At 35.5% G+C, this 17,216-nt stretch overlaps 1 protein-coding gene across 6 annotated transcripts in view; it reads left to right on the forward strand.

Moving 5' to 3' along the window:
* The window catches only part of METTL15 (methyltransferase like 15), a 222,282-nt gene that overhangs the window by 87,896 nt on the left and 117,170 nt on the right, over nucleotides 1-17,216 (forward strand). For all 6 annotated transcript variants that reach the window (XM_003312973.7, XM_063783955.1, XM_063783953.1 and 3 more), the window contains one exon: nucleotides 11,703-11,839. In XM_003312973.7, the coding sequence (XP_003313021.2) occupies nucleotides 11,703-11,839 (137 nt within the window). The remainder of the gene's footprint in view (nucleotides 1-11,702; nucleotides 11,840-17,216) is intronic.

Raw genomic sequence — 17,216 nt, forward strand, 5'->3', positions numbered from 1 at the left:
TCTACCCAGCAATCCCTTCACTTCACTGTTCCAAGTTTACTATAAATAATTATCCTATTCCCACATGAAATTCTTAAACCTCTTCAAGAAGTTTCTCTTAAAATGCCTGATTTTCTCTCTTAAAATGCCTGTATTTTTTAACGCTCTTAATTTTCTCTCTTCTGGAGTAAGAATTTGCTTCTTGGCCAGTGTAACACTAATTGAGAGGTGGCAGCTGGGAGGGAGATATGGAAGGTAGGGAAAAATGCTTATTTCTGTGCCTATCTCTAATTGTGCTATCATGTTTTTTGAAGTAAATGGCTCCAATATACTCATCTGTAAAATGGGATTACATTATCCATCTTGCAGGCTGTTGTAAGAATTAAATTAAGTTGACTTTTTTTTTTTTTTTTGAGATGGAGTCTCGCTCTTGTCACCCAGGCTGGAGTGCAATGGCATGATCTCGGCTCACTGCAACCTCCTCCTCCCAGGATCAAGCGATTCTGCTGCCCCAGCCTCCCGAGTAGCTGGGATTACAGGCGCCCACCACCATGCCTGGGTAATTTTTTGTATTTTTAGTAGAGACGGGGTTTCACCATGTTGGTCAGGCTGGTCTCGAACTCCTGACCTCAGGTGATCCACCTGCCTCGTCCTCCCAAAGTTGACTTTTTAAAGGGTTTATCATAGTGAGTGCTGGTGCATAGTAATTGCATAGTAAATTGTATCTGTTGTCTTCCAAGTTATCCAAATGGCATGCTTTGTGATTATTTTTTATTTCACTTCTCTACTCACCACATCTAATTTATTCTACTTCTGTGAAAAAGCAAAGTAGGTAATTGTGCAGGTGGGCAGGAGACAGAATTGTTTTTGAAATCCATCTCTGCCATTCATTAGCTGTACCTCAAACTATTTACCAAACTGTTCCTAAACCTCCCTTTCTTTGTAAAATAGTGATGATAATAATAGTGACTTACCTCAGAGTACAGCTTTGAGAATTACTTAATTAACTGAAAGTGTGTATGTGTGTGTTTTTATGCCTATGTATAAAATGAATGAATGGTAAAATGTTTAGCATTGTGCTTGTCATAAAATAAGCTTCCATAAATGTAACATACATAGTCGTTATTATTACTCTTCATTCCTGATGCCCATTCAGCCTGTCGTTTCTACTTAACTGGGTGCTTTATGCTAGTGGAAGCCTTCAGGTCATCACTATTTTCTCACACCCTACCAGCGGTCTAATATTGTGAGAAGTAAAATTTTTTTTTGTCCTTAAAAAATTATTTTTATCTGTATTCCTAGGTATTTTATTCTCTTTGTAGTGACTGTGAATGGGAGTTCATTCATGATTTGGCTCTCTGCTTGTCTGTTGTTGGTGTAAAGGAATGCTTGTGATTTTTGCACATTGATTTTGTATCCTGATACTTTGCTGAAATTGCTTATCAGCTTGAGTTTTGGTGCTGGGATGATGGGGTTTTCTAAATATAAAGTCATGTCATCTTCAAACAGAGACAAATTGATTTCTTCTCTTCCTGCTTGAATCCCCTTTGTTTCTTTCTCTTGCCTGATTGCCCTGCAGAACTTCCAATACTATGTTGAATAGGAGTGGTGAGAGGGCATCCTTATCTTGTTGTCTTGTACTGGTTTTCAAAGGGAACACTTCCAGCTTTTGCCCATTCAATATGATGTTGGCTGTGGGTTTGTCATAAATAGCTGTTATTATTTTGAGATATATTCCATCAATACAGTTTATTGAGAGTTTTTAACATGAAGCGATGTTGAATTTTATCAAAGGCCTTTTCTGCATCTATTGAGATAATCATGTGGTTTTTGTCACTGATTCTGTTTATGTGATGGATTATGTTGAACCAGCCTTACATCCCAGGGATGAAGCCAACTTGATCATGGTGGAGAAGTTTTTTGGTGTGCTGCTGGATTTGGTTTGCCAGTATTTTATTGAGGATTTTAGCATCGATGTTCATCAGGGATATTGGCCTGAAGTTTTCTTTTCTCTGCCCTGTTTTGATATCAGGATGATGCTGGCTTCATAAAATGAGTTAGGGAGGAGTCCCAACTTTTCAATTGTTTATAATAGTTTCAGAAGGAATGGTACCAGCTCCTCTTTATACCTCTGGTAGAGTTTGACTGTGAACCCATCTGGTCCTGGGCTTCTTTTGGTTGGTAGGCTATTAATTACTGCCTCAATTTCAGAGGCAGTTGGTCTGTTCAGGGACTCGACTTCTTCCTGGTTTAGTCTTGGGAGGGTGTGTGTGTGTGTGTGTGTCCAGGAATTTATCCATTTCTTCTACATTTTCTAGTTTATTTGTGTAGAGGTGTTTATAGTATTTTCTGATGGTAGTTTGTATTTCTGGGGGATCACTATATGAGATCAGAGACCATATCTACTTTGGCCCACTGTTGTATTCCTAGTTTTTAGAACAATGCTGTGGATATATTAGGACTGTCATCATTGTTTGAGAATAAAATTTGACAAAGATGGAACAAGGCAAAAAAGGGAGAGAAGACTTGAGACATCTTGGCATGTTTGACAATTTCACATATTCTATATGGCTAGAAAATATGTTGTAAAATTCATTTTTGAGAGTAGTGGGAGATAATGTTGAAAAGAAATGCAAAGGCCAGAATATGAAGAATATTACCCATTATGCCTAGAAGTTTAGACTCTATCCTGTAGCTTTGGAGAGCCATTGAGGGGGTTTAAATGCAGATGTGACATGCTAAAGTTTTATGTAAGATAGTATAGCCTGTTAGCAGTGTAGTAAGAAAAATCAGAAGTGAGATTAGAGGAATTGGTATCAATTGTGGGCCTATTTCAATAGTAAAGCATGGGAATATGGGGGCCTAAATTAAAGTGGGGGTGGAAATATTCAAGACATGGTAAAATCAACAGGATTTGGTAACCAGTTGGGTTTGGAGTATATGGGAGAGTGAGAAGATAGGATGAACTCTGAGTTCTGCTTAGCATTCAAAGATCAATTGAATTGTACCCTCCTCCGGTTTAGTCCATCTTGCCACTGACTGGAATAAATGTCTGGTTTTTGACTCCTTATGGAATTCTATGTATATCTTTCTTACATTGCTGATTTTTTTTTTTTTAACTAGGCTTATAGCTGTTTGTTTGCATGTCTAAAGTCCCTCACAAGACTGGAAGGCCTATAATGTAATATCTACGTGTTATCATCTCTTCTATACTGAATGCTCAATAAATATACAGATGATTAATTAATGACTAACATTTTAAATTACCTCCTGAAAAAAAAATCCATATAGTTCAGCATGTGCTTGGCACATTTCAGTACTCCAAAATGAAACTAGTTGCAAATAGGTGAAGTTTAACTAAAATTTTTTCAAAAGCACTTCAATTCTAAAAATTCAAATTAGCAATTGCCAGAAAAGATTCATAGGATGAAGTTTTAAAGTGAAGTCAGGCCATATTGTTTCCAAACTAAGATGGGAACTTACTATTAAAAATATTCTGCAGATTGAAAATGACTAAGCAACATTAGGAAAATGAAATTTTAAGATCTGCCCTCATACTGTTTATGGCTAAAAATGTTTTCATGTTCATTTTCGACAGTGTTGTTACAGTGTGAAAATTTCAATGATTAGAATGATTGGATTAAAAAAAAATTATCTAGTCTCTGCAAGATGATCTTGGGCAAATGCCTTGATTTCTGTCAGTCTCCAACTCCAGAGAGGAGTCTGAGATGAGTCTTAAAGGATATCAAATTTGAAAGGTATGAAAGTATAGAGCTATGTATTCTTTAGAAAGGTGGAACAGTATGTACAATAAAGGAATTAAATGTGCATTATTTCCATGGGTCCTGATTGCTCTAACCACCTATGAGTCTATGATTTTAAAAATCATTTTTAAATTTCAAAATCAAATTGGAATCTATAACCAGTCAGTAAGTCAGTCTTCATCAGTAACTGGTACAGATAATAGGTGGACATTTATACTAAATCATATACAAAATAATTATCTTTCTTGGAGACTTAATTAGCAGGTTTGAATTAAAAGACTTAAAAATTAGGTTGGTAGAACACTGGTTGTTTTTAACTGTATTGGAGGAATCCTTGTATAGGAACAATGTTTCCATATGTATCTATCTTCATATTAAGAAAGAGAAAACTTTTTGAAGAAACAATTGTTTTTATTTCAATGTGATTATGTAATTTCAGTGGGGAAGTTTACAACATGATGTGGAAAGGACATAGGATCTACATTTTACTATTAGCTTTGCCCCAACTAGCGACCAGGTAACCTCTCCAGGCCTTGGTTTCCTCATAAGTAAAAGGAGGGATTGGAATAGTCTGTTATGTCCCTTTGACCTGTGAAATGTGGTGTCTGTGTCTGTCCATATTTGAAGAACATTGGGGATAAAATGACATTTAGTTGTATTTGATTAAAAAGAACTAGCCTAAAATAAGAAAAGCTTGTTTTCTCATTTCAAATGTAAAGGAGAGTGATCAGCAAATAAAAACATGGTGCAAAAGAGTTAATAACAGATCATTATTTGTGTTCTAGGAGAGACCTATTCATTAATGAATCAATTGGCAATATTAGGAATACATTGATGTGAAATGACTCTAAAAAGTTGGACATCTTGAGCTGAATTATAACTACCTTATATGGTCCTGTGGTAATGAGTCTTATATTTTGAAGAATGTTTCTAGACTCAAATGCACAAATGAAAATTGCTACCTTTAACATAGTTACCTTGGGAGGCTGAGCTCCTTTATTCATATCACATTACTTAGCACCTACTGTTTTGCACTGATGCTGCCACATTAAGTTGGAGGTAAAGTTGGGGGATTGTAGAAATCAAGAATCATTTTCCTCAAATGCTGGTTTGTATATTTTCTACTTTAATTCACTTTCATTTTGATTCTGAACCCCAATCATGTCTTACATTTTTTGTTCTTTCTATCACTCTTGCCTTTTCTTCCTCTTTCTCTCTTCAGAAAGAGCAGAGAATTTAGTGTTGGCGAGACCTAGTTTAGAGTTCACTTCCCCTAATTTACTAGTAATAGGATCTTAATCAAGTCATATTTTCTCTCTGCACCTGAGTTTTCCTTTTTTTTTTTTTTTTTTTTGTAAAAAGGGATATAATGCCAGTTGTCTAATTCCCTCACGGAGCATTTGTTAGACCAAGTAGGAAAACATCAATGCTTGGTAAACCATAAAGCAATAAGCAGATACAGACTTCATGACTTAATAAGACACAGAGAGGTATGTGAAAGAACCCAGGTTTTAAGCCCAGATTCATCTCTATTCAATTCCTGCATTTGCCACTTACTAGTTTAGTGCAATGTTAGTTTGTAAAATGTGTATATAACATCTAATGACATCTCCTTCATGATTGTAATGATGATATAAGGTAATCTTTATAAATCTCTGTGAGACAAACAGAGGTACTTTTTATTCCCATTTATTCTTAGATGAAACAATTGAGGCTTAAAGAATTCAAGTGATTTCTTAATTATACAGGTTGTCAGTGAAATAACCAGAATAAACTTAGTATTAAAATGTGAGTTTTGTTTATAGATAAATTATATCAGGTAATTTCAAAGAAGTTCCATGTGTCTTTGGAGCACAAAATATACATTTAAAATGTATGTATAGATGAGATCCATAGAAGGGTTACTTTGAAACATTCAGATTTATTTGTTCCTGTGCATTTCTTTGTTAACCACAAAAATTGACCAGTTGCTATATTTATTTATTTATTTTTATGTAATTTTTATTTTATTATACTTTAAGTTTTAGGGTACATGTGCACAATGTGCAGGTTAGTTACATATGTATACATGTGCCATGCTGGTGTGCTGCACCCATTAACTCGTCATTTAGTATTAGGCATATCTCCTAATGCTATCCCTCCCCCCTCCCCCCACCCCACAACAGTCCCCAGAGTGTGATGTTCCCCTTCCTGTGTCTATGTGTTCTCCTTGTTCAATTCCCACCTATGGGTGAGACTATGCAGTGTTTGTTTTTTTGTTCTTGCGATAGTTTACTGAGAATGATAATTTCCAATTTCATCCATGTCCCTACAAAGGACATGAACTCATCTCTTTTTATGGCTGCATAGTATTCCATGGTGTATATGTGCCACATTTTCTTAATCCAGTCTATCATTGATGGACATTTGGGTTGGTTCCAGGTCTTTGCTATTGTGAATAGTGCCTCAATAAACATACATGTGCATGTGTCTTTATAGCAGCATGATTTATAGTCCTTTGGGTATATACCCAGTAATGGGATTGCTGGGTCAAATGGTATTTCTAGTTCTAGATCCCTGAGGAATCGCCACACTGACTTCCACAATGGTTGAACTAGTTTACAGTCCCACCAACAGTGTAAAAGTGTTCCTATTTCTCCACATCCTCTCCAGCACCTGTTGTTTCCTGACTTTTTAATGATTGCCATTCTAACTGGTGTGAGATGGTATCTCATTATGGTTTTGATTTACATTTCTCTGATGGCCAGTGATGGTGAGCATTTTTTCATGTGTTTTTTGGCTGCATAAATGTCTTCTTTTGAGAAGTGCCTGTTCATGTCCTTCGCCCACTTTTTGATGGGGTTGTTTGTTTTTTTCTTGTAAATTTGTTTGAGTTCATTGTAGATTCTGGATATTAGCCCTTTGTCAGATGAGTAGATTGCAAAAATTTTCTCCCATTCTGTAGGTTGCCTGCTCACTCTGATGGTAGTTTCTTTTGCTGTGCAGAAGCTCTTTAGTTTAATTAGATCGCATTTGTCAATTTTGGCTTTTGTTGCCATTGCTTTTGGTGTTTTAGACATGAAATCCTTGCCCATGCCTATGTCCTAAGTGGTAATGCCTAGGTTTTCTTCTAGGGTTTTTATGGTTTTAGGTCTAACATTTAAGTCTTTAATCCATCTTGAATTAATTTTTGTATAAGATGTAAGGAAGGGATCCAGTTTCAGCTTTCTACATGTGGCTAGCCAGTTTTCCCAGCACCATTTATTAAATAGGGAATCCTTTCCCCTTTGCTTGTTTTCCTCAGGTTTGTCAAAGATCAGATAGTTGTAGATATGTGGCGTTATTTCTGAGGGCTCTGTTCTGTTCCATTGATCTATATCTCTGTTTTGCTACCAGTACCATGCTGTTTTGGTTACTGTATCCTTGTAGTATAGTTTGAAGTCAGGTAGCGTGATGCCTCCAGCTTTGTTCTTTTGGCTTAGGAATGACTTGGCGATGTGGGCTCTTTTTTGGTTCCATATGCACTTTAAAGTAGTTTTTTCCAATTCTGTGAAGAAAGTCATTGGTAGCTTGATGGGGATGGCATTGAATCTATAAATTACCTTGGATAGTGTGGCCATTTTCACGATATTGATTCTTCCTACCCATGAGCATGGAATGTTCTTCCGTTTGTTTGTATCCTCTTTTATTTCATTGAGCAGTGGTTTGTAGTTCCCCTTGAAGAGGTCCTTCACGTCCCTTTTAAGTTGGATTCCTAGGTATTTTATTCTGTTTGAAGCAATTGTGAATGGGAGTTCACTCATGATTTGTCTCTCTGTTTGTCTGTTATTGGTGTATAAGAATGCTTGTGATTTTTGTATATTGATTTTGTATCCTGAGACTTTGCTGAAGTTGCTTATCAGCTTAAGGAGATTTTGGGCTGAGACAATGGGGTTTTCTAGATATACAATCATGTCATCTGCAAACAGGGACAATTTGACTTCTTCTTTTCCTAATTGAATACCCTTTATTTCCTTCTCTTGCCTAATTGCCCTGGCCAGAACTTCCCACACTATATTGAGTAGGAGTGGTGAGAGAGGGCATCCGTGTCTTGTGCCAGTTTTCAAAGGGAATGCTTCCAGTTTTTGCACATTCAGTATGATATTGGCTGTGGGGTTGTCATAGATAGCTCTTATTATTTTGAGATACGTCCCATCAATACCTAATTTATTGAGAGTTTTTAGCATGAAGGGCTGTTGAATTTTGTCAAAGGCCTTTTCTGCATCTATTGAGATAATCATGTGGTTTTTGTCTTTGGTTCTGTGTATATGCTGGATTACATTTATTGATTTGCATATGTTGAACCAGCCTTGCATCCCAGGGATGAAGCCCACTTGATCATGGTGTGATAAGCTTTTTGATGTGCTGCTGGACTCGGTTTGCCAGTATTTTATTGAGGATTTTTGCATCAGCGTTCATCAAGGATATTGGTCTAAAATTCTCTTTTTTTGTTGTGTCTCTGCCCGGCTTTGGTATCAGGATGATGCTGGCCTCATAAAATGAGTTAGGGAGGATTCCCTCTTTTTGTATTGATTGGAATAGTTTCAGAAGGAATGGTACCAATTCCTTCTTGTACCTCTGGTAGAATTCGGCTATGAATCCATCTGGTCCTGGACTCTTTTTCGTTGGTAAGCTATTGACTGTTGCCACAGTTTCAGATCCTGTTATTGGTCTATTCAGAGATTCAACTTCTTCCTGGTTTAGTCTTGGGAGGGTGTATGTGTCAAGGAATTTATCCATTTCTTCTAGGTTTTCTAGTTTATTTGCGTAGAGGTGTTTGTAATATTCTCTGATGGTAGTTTGTATTTCTGTGGGATCTGTGGTGATATCCCCTTTATCATTTTTTATTGCATCTATTTGATTCTTCTCTCATTTCTTCTTTATTAGTCTTGCTAGCAGTCTATCAATTTTGTTGATCGTTTCAAAAAACCAGCTCCTGGATTCATTAATTTTTTGAAGGGTTTTTTGTGTCTCTATTTCCTTCAGTTCTGCTCTGATTTTAGTTATTTCTTGCCTTCTGCTAACTTTTGAATGTGTTTGCTCTTGCTTTTCTTGTTCTTTTAATTGTGATGTTAGGGTGTCAGTTTTTGATCTTTCCTGCTTTCTCTTGTGGGCATTTAGTGCTATAAATTTCCCTCTACACACTGCTTTGAATGTGTCCCAGAGATTCTGGTATGTTGTGTCTTTGTTCTCGTTGGTTTCAAAGAACATCTTTATTTCTGCCTTCATTTCGTTATGTACCCCATAGTCATTCAGAGGCAGGTTGTTCAGTTTCCATGTAGTTGAGTGGTTTTGAGTGAGTTTCTTAATCCTGAGTTCTAGTTTGATTGCACTGTGGTCCGAGAGACAGTGTGTTATAATTTCTGTTCTTTTACATTTGCTGAGGAGAGCTTTACTTCCAAGTATGTGGTCAATTTTGGAATAGGTGTGGTGTGGTGCTGAAAAAAATGTATATTCTGTTGATTTGGGGTGGAGAGTTCTGTAGATGTCTATTAGGTCCGCTTGGTGCAGAGCTGAGTTCAATTCCTGAGTATCCTTGTTAACTTTTTGTCTCATTGATCTGTCTAGTGTTGACAGTGGGGTGTTAAAGTCTCTTATTATTATTCAGTTGCTTTTTTTATTTGCAACTCCTACAGATTTTAAACTGTGGTCTTATGTTAGTGACCTAGAAGAAGGGGTAAACTAATTGGCTCCCTTTTCAATTGTGGTGCTGGTTGGCTCATGAGGCCTAGATGTCACTATTACATGTGATGAACAATGAATATTAGAATTGTAAAAATGAGAGTTGATGGCTCCAGTCACGTATTAACTCAGGACATATGATGGGTTTCCCTTCTAGTTTCATAAATTCTGTTCGTCTGCCAGTTTTTGCTTTCTGTGTTACACTTGACTGGTAGTAATAGATTTTTTTTTCCCCTGTGGAAACTTTCTTGATTGTCAGTACATCTACAAGGGCATAATCATGATACATTAAAAATAATCATGTAAATTATAATCACTCACATTTTTCAGAATATTGCTAATGATGATGATTTTTCTTTAAGTATTGATTGGGACTTTCTTGTCTCAGAATAAGGGTAATCGTATCTAAATTGTTTTATTTAATCTACTTTTAGTTTAAATCTATAGTTACAGCAAGTCTAGGTATTGATCCCATGACAAGGAAGTAGTTTATGGTTTTGCCTTGGAAAAAATTCTTTGGTTAAATCATGTTGAACTTCTTAAAATTTTCAAATTGATGTAATGCATAGTGGAAGATTTTTGCCAATTCATAGATGTGTAAAATAAGTGACTGGCAAAGGAAATTATTTGATCTTGAGATTTAAGTGTTTCTATAAATAAAAAGATATTGTTTAAAATGGTGAAAAATATATTTAGCCATGCCTTTTATGGTGATAGTGATAGAAGTACAAAGTTAAGTCACACTACAACATTTGTGTTAAAAAGCATTGCTTGTACATTTTCACCACATTTACATCGTTTTATATTTTGTGTCCATCCTCCAGTTTTGATCAGACGATTTCCTCCATGTCATTCTTTCAGTAGCAGGCTAACTTTTATGAGGACTTGATCAGCGGATGGGACTTAGCGTGGTAGATACGAGCCAAAAAATCAAACCATAATTGCATGCCCAATTTCTGACCACTGTCCCTGAAATAAGTGGAAACATTCAGAGCAGGGAAATATATTCAAATCCATGACAGGAATTTCCCTTGTTATGTACTATGCACATGAACTTTAGGAAAATTGTATGTTTAGATATTTTTAAATCTAGCCAGTAGACTTATGTTATTTGTCATTGTAGTCAATATTATTAGAGTAATTGTTTTATTTTCATAACACCAATGAAGTTTACTGAAAGGTCCCATTAAACTAAGAGCATAACTTTGAGGGAATATGTGGAGAATGTCTTGACTTGCAAACTAGTTACAATCAACTAACTTGTACACACATATGTTTCTTATGATCCAGGTCTGGTTGCTTGCTCAACTGTGACGTGACTATTCTCTTTAGAGTGTGGCCAAATAAAATAGCCAAGAAATAGATTCAGATTCAATTAACCATACTGTATATCTGGAATGAGCCAAGCATTGAGTGATTTGTACTTAAGTACATCCTATCATGTTGTCCTGGCAAAATTATTACTGGGAAATGTTTCACTCTTAAAAATGTTTTGATTTACACGAGAAATGATATGTTACCTTAACAATTAGGCAGGTGGTGATGGTATCTTCTTTTCTTCTTCATTTTTTTTTTAACCGCTGAAGACACTGGAATTTTGCGACTTTAAGTAACTATCCCAAAGACATAGATACTTTGTGTCAAACCTAGAGTTTACCCTAGGTATTTTGACTTGAAAAGCATTTTTTTTTTCTTCTCAGTTAATATTTGTTATTTTATTATTACAGATACAATCTGTAAGTTTGTCAGTTTTCCAGATTTTATCTGATTTGTCCTGTGCCTATTTATTATTAGGGATGTTTATTCTCTCTCTCTGTCTTTCTGTTCTTGAGTATCATTTTCATAGAAAGCTTTAAGAGAAATTGAGATAAAATGAGCCACACTAATTGTAAGTCATCTCTAAATGAGAAATTATTGAAAATGTTATTACCAGCTGGATGCTGGGAAGTGTTAAAGAGCTGGGGGCACAACAGTATGACCAGTTTGACCTTATAGAGAGAAATATAAATTTGTCTTGAATTAGCCAGTCTGTGTTAGAGGTTATTTTACTGATAGTCTGATCAGTTCTTTTAGACTTATCACTCATAATTGAGCCAGATCTCACATGTAACAAATTCAACTATAGGCACAACTATTGTAATTATTTTCCTATTTACTGTCAAGTCTGAAAATCATTGTTTGCTTCTAGAAATTGAGATAGTTGTCAAGAATAAGTTTTGTTTATGCTAAGTTGTAATTTTCTTTTTCTGTGTTTGCTAGATTTTTCTAGATATGACATTTGGTTCGGGAGGGCACACAAAAGCCATTCTGCAGAAGGAGTCAGATATTGTTCTCTATGCCTTGGACAGAGACCCAACAGCTTATGCATTAGCTGAACATCTTTCAGAGTTGTATCCGTAAGTAATACCCTTGCATATTTATTTGATTTTGGTTCTTAGTTTTACAGAGCTTGGTTTACCACCTTGGAATTTGTTCTGCTTTGCATGGGCTATATTTTACTCCAGTAAATATTTTCTTCTTTTTTCCCCAAAAAGAATTAATGTAAGTGATGTTTTTAGTACCACTTAAAGTAATGCTGTTTTCCAGTTATCGTTTCTGAATCCATAAAAAGAAATACAAAATGTCTTCCACCTACAAGATTGAAAGTGTTTTGGAATCCATCCACAAAAAATGAGTTTTGACAATAACTCATAGTCAAAAAATAATTTTTAAACATTTTTATGAGTTTATTTCTAAGAATTTAGCAGAGTAAATAAGTATGTGAGAATTCTGTAGAACTCATGAGGACATATACATCAACATAATATACTTGTTTCCTTTGAATTTTCTGAAATTCACAAGTAAATCTAGAGTGATCCTTCCTTCTATCAGAAAAAGTGATGTATAACTAAAGAACTTTTTAAAAATATAAAATATTATATGAATGAGTGGTAAAACCATCTGCCTTTAAAGAAACATTTTGAATTAGGGAGTAGAGTTTACATGGTATGTTGTTTAAAGCCATCATTTTAAAAGAGAAAAATATCTTGGAGCTAAGATGGCTCTCTCCAAATACATAAAGGGCTGTTTTCAGGAATGGGAAATTGTCTTATTCTGTCATTCATCAGACACTGGAGTCAAGAAAATAGATGGGAACTTGAGAGGTAATTTTGACTTGATGTGAACTGTAGTTCACATCAAAAGTTGAAGTTTTGACTTGATGTGGACTAGAGTTTTTACTAGTTGTAGCTATTCAACAACAAAATGGTCTCTTTGGTGAAGTTCGAAAAGTATGACCATGGAAAAGTTTAATCAGACACTAAGAATAGAAAGTTTAATTCGTCATCTAGAATAGTATTTACAGCCTCTTTCTGGTCCCAAACTCTTTGCAAATCTAATGAATGTGATTAACTCTTCCCATAAAACTATAAATAAATACACATAAGCTTTTGTTTACAAGATCATAGGATTTATGGAGTCCCTGAAACCTACCATTTGACTGCAGATTATTTCATTTCTTCCAAGAATAATATGAAGACGTGATTTAATGACATGGTACTAATTTTTAATATTTTAAATCTATCTGTCTTCTGCAGTGTAACTTAGATGCGCCTTCTTTAAGAAGATGTTTTATTAGAGCATTCATGTTTGCGAAACGTTGTATGAGTTCACTTGGTTATGACGTGAACATTCATGAAGTATAGGCCTCTTTTATACAGCAGTTCCTTTGTACCTGAGGAGAAGTGGATACCAAAATCCATGGATGCTCAATTCCCTTATATAAAATGGTTCAGTATGTGCATATAACCTACACACATCCTCCCATATAGTTTAAATCATCTCTAAGTTACTTACCTAATACAAAGTAAATGCTGTTTAAACAGTTGTTATACTTTATTGTTTAGGGAATAGTGACAAGAAAAAAAAGTTTTGTACATGTTCAATACAGATGCACATGTCTTTTTTTATGATCTGCAGTTAGTTGAATCAATTGATGTGGAATCCACAGATAAGGAGGGCCAGTCATACTTTACTGTCATAGAAAAACTGAATTCTTGTAAGATATTGTTGTTTCTTAAGGCAATGATTCCCAATCCAGTGATTTCAATGGCTCTTATTCCTTTAAACACCCCACTTTCTCAAATGTAGCTTAAAGTTTACAAATTTTACCATGTGTAATTTTTTTTAACCTAACAGGAACTATCAGGCTATATATTCTTTTCAGTTTATAGATGTGGAAACTATTAGCCAGATAGATGAAGTGATTTGCTAAAAGGCATAAGTGACTTTATGGGGACAGACCTGCGACATGTATTCCAATCCCTAGCCTCATTTTATTAAATATTACTGCCTTGGCTCAAATCTTGAGACTTTTTTTACTTCATTGACAAAATGATTTCTTTGTCAAACATAATAAATTAGATAAGAACAAGGAAACAAATCAGAGTAAGCCAAGAAGAAGGAATTAGTACAGATAAAAGCTAGAATCAAGGAAAGTATAAACAAAAAAAGAAGAAAAAAAATTAAGGATAAAGAGATCACAAGAGATCAGTCTTTGAAAATAGCAAAATCACTTTTGAACCTGATTTCTAGAGACAAAAAGTGTGATTAAGATTAAGAGGGAAGACCAACCATAGACACAAGATAAGTTCATCATAAGATAATAAAACTGCAATTCTCTGGTAACTTGCAAAACCTAGATGAAATGAATGATATCCTAATAAAATATAAATTATTAAAACTTGATTAATAGTTACAAAATTTGAATGTCATTACCGTAATAGAAATTAGAAGGTAACTGACCCTGACCAAATGGATTTGCAGTTATCTAATTCTTAAAAAAAAAAAAAAAAAATAGGAAAAAGCAATGCCTTTTTTTCTTTTTTTTTTTTTTTTGAGACGGAGTCTAGCTCTTTCACCCAGGCCAGACTGCAGTGGCGCTATCTCGGCTCACTGCAAGGTCTGCCTCCCGGGTTCACACTATTCTCCTGCCTCAGCCTCCCGCGTAGCTGGGACTACAGGCGCTTGTCACCGCGCCTGGCTAATTTTTTGTATTTTTAGTAGAGACGGGGTTTCACCGTGTTAGCCAAGATGGTCTCGATCTCCTGACCTCATGATCCGCCCACCTCGGCCTCCCAACGTGCTGGGATTACAGGCGTGAGCCACCACGCCCGGCCAAAGCAATACCTTTTACACTAATCCTGACCATGGTAAATTTGGAAAGTTATTTCAGTTAACATTATGAATTTAGCATGATTTTAATACCCATCTTTTTTTTATTGGAGACAAGTTTTCACTCTGTTGCCCAGGCTGGAGTGCAGTGATGCCATCATAGCTTACTGCAGCCTCTGCTTCCTGGGCTCAAGTGACCCTTCTGCCTCAGCCTCTCAAGTAGCTGGGACTACAGGTATGCACCTGTCTAATTTTTTATTTTTAGTAGAGATGAGGTCTCTCTATGTTGCCCAGGCTGGTCTTGAACTCCTGAGCTCAAGTGATCATCCCACCTCAGCCTCCCAAAGGACTGGGATTATAGGCATGAGCCACCATGCCTGGCCTAATACCAAATCTTGATAGAGATAGTATAAAAAGGAAAAAGGTCTAAGTTTGCTGAAGTATAGAAATACAAAAATTGAAAAGGAAATACTAGTATATCTAATTCACCTGTTATTTAATTAAAACAGTAATACCCATGGCCTAATGAAGTTTATTTCATGAAGATGAGATGTTCCATGTCAGGTAGTTAATCAATGATAGGTTGATAAGCATGACAATAATCAGCTAGCTATTCTTATTTAAATTTCTGTTAAATATAAGGAAACTACTTAAATGTAAAATATTCTCAATCAAGGACAAGCAGTAATTATTTTCCTAAAATGTGAAGTACTATAACTATTTAAGATAAAATTAGGATGTAAATAGGATTTAACTTCTAAAAATAGTATTTCTCAATATTTTTTGAAGGTCTGACAAAGGCTAAAGCAAGGTTAGAATATTCTTCTTACAATGATCTACCGAATAGTTAAAAACCCCAAATACTTATAAAATTAGTAAGATGATAAGATGTTTAGCTAAAAATTTAAAACTCTATTCAGAATAGAAGAACTCTAGGGACAACAAGGAAGTAAGCCCTTTCCTTTCCAGCATAAGGGTCACAGCTGATACCCCTATAACAAAGAGAGGTTGACAAGAGAAAAGAATAACAAATTTATTTGACATAGTTTTACATGGCATAGGAGCCTTCAGAAAGAAGATGCAAAGATATAGAGAGAACTATCCATTTTTTATGCTTAAATTCAATAAAGTATGGAGAGCATGTAGAACTATGATTGGACAAAAAGGATATATGGTCTAATGCTAACTGACTGAGTTGGGGGAACTCAGTAAGGCCTCTCTATGCAACATTCCTTTTTGCTGGGTGTGAAGGTAGGACCCCTGTGAATGAGGGTCTTAATTTCTTTATGGCCATTTATTCTATTACACAGAAAGAAGTGGGGGAAGTTAGATTAATATTTTAGGCTTTGAAGCTGGCTTTGGAGAAAAAAGGTTCTGGTTTCTATAGGGGAGGTTAGAGTAATATTTTAGGCTTTAAAGCTGGCTTTGGAGGAAAGGGGTTCTGGTTTCTATGACCCACGTTGGAGAAGAGGGAATCTAGTGTGGCTCGCCTCTGAGGAGAATGAGAGACAGCAGGGAAAGAGGTGGTCAGAAGGTAACTTTGCTTCTAAGTCTGCTTCTTAGGCCTTCACTTGGGGCTATTGTTTTCTGAGCCCCAACAGTACCTAGAAAGGGAAATGGGAAAAAATATTCTATTCACAACAGCTCCTAAAATTGTATAAAATATTTAGTAATAAATTTAACAAAGAGCACACTTCCAAGTTAAAGAAAACTATAATGTTTTTGAAGGGCATACAAGAAGATTTGAACAAAAGGGAAGACATATTTCTTTTGAGGTAGAGAGAATTAATATTATAAAAAGAGGATGGAACGAAGAGGATCATACCTGCAACCTCACCACTTTGTGAGGCCAAAGCAGGAGGATCTCTTGAGCTCAGGAGTTAAGAGACCAGTCCTGGCAACATAGTGAGACACCATTTCTTACAGAGAAATGGTGGTGTGCACCTGTAGTCCCAGGTACTCAGGAGGCTGTGGTGGTACTCAGGAGGTTGAGAATGCAGTGGGCTGTAGTCACGACATTGCGCTCCAACCTTGGTGACAGAGCAAGATCCTGTCTCAAGATGGGTGGATGGATGGATGCATGCATGGAAGGATAGACAGATCAGAAAGAATACAAATGAAAAGAGTTAATGCTCCCTAAATTAATATATACATGTATTGTACATGTAAATTACTTTGTTTTTTAAATTTGGATGATGTGATCCTTAGTTTGTATGGGGCAAAAAGTGACAAGATGTTTTTTGAATTAAAAAGTAAGAGGAAACCTGCCTTACTAGATATAAGATTACACTATAAAATCACTGTAATGAATCAATACAATATTGATACAAGAATAGGCAAGTGGATTAATGGAGGAAATAATCCAAAAATTGATCTGCTAAATAAAGGCATTTAATTGAAGATTAAAATATTTTAATTCATTGAGAAAATGGTGGATAATTAAAAAATGATGCTGTTACAATGCCTGTCAGACTTGAAGAAAGTAAAATAGACCCATTTTATAATTTGGATTCAAGAATAACTTCTAGATGGTGTGAAAAAATGGTGAAAATTTGAATATACAAGTTCTATGAGAAAATTGGAGAGACTATATACACAATCTAGTAGTGAGAAACTTCTTTT

Source organism: Pan troglodytes, chromosome 9, assembly GCF_028858775.2.
Source record: "Pan troglodytes isolate AG18354 chromosome 9, NHGRI_mPanTro3-v2.0_pri, whole genome shotgun sequence".
NCBI lineage: Eukaryota > Metazoa > Chordata > Mammalia > Primates > Hominidae > Pan > Pan troglodytes.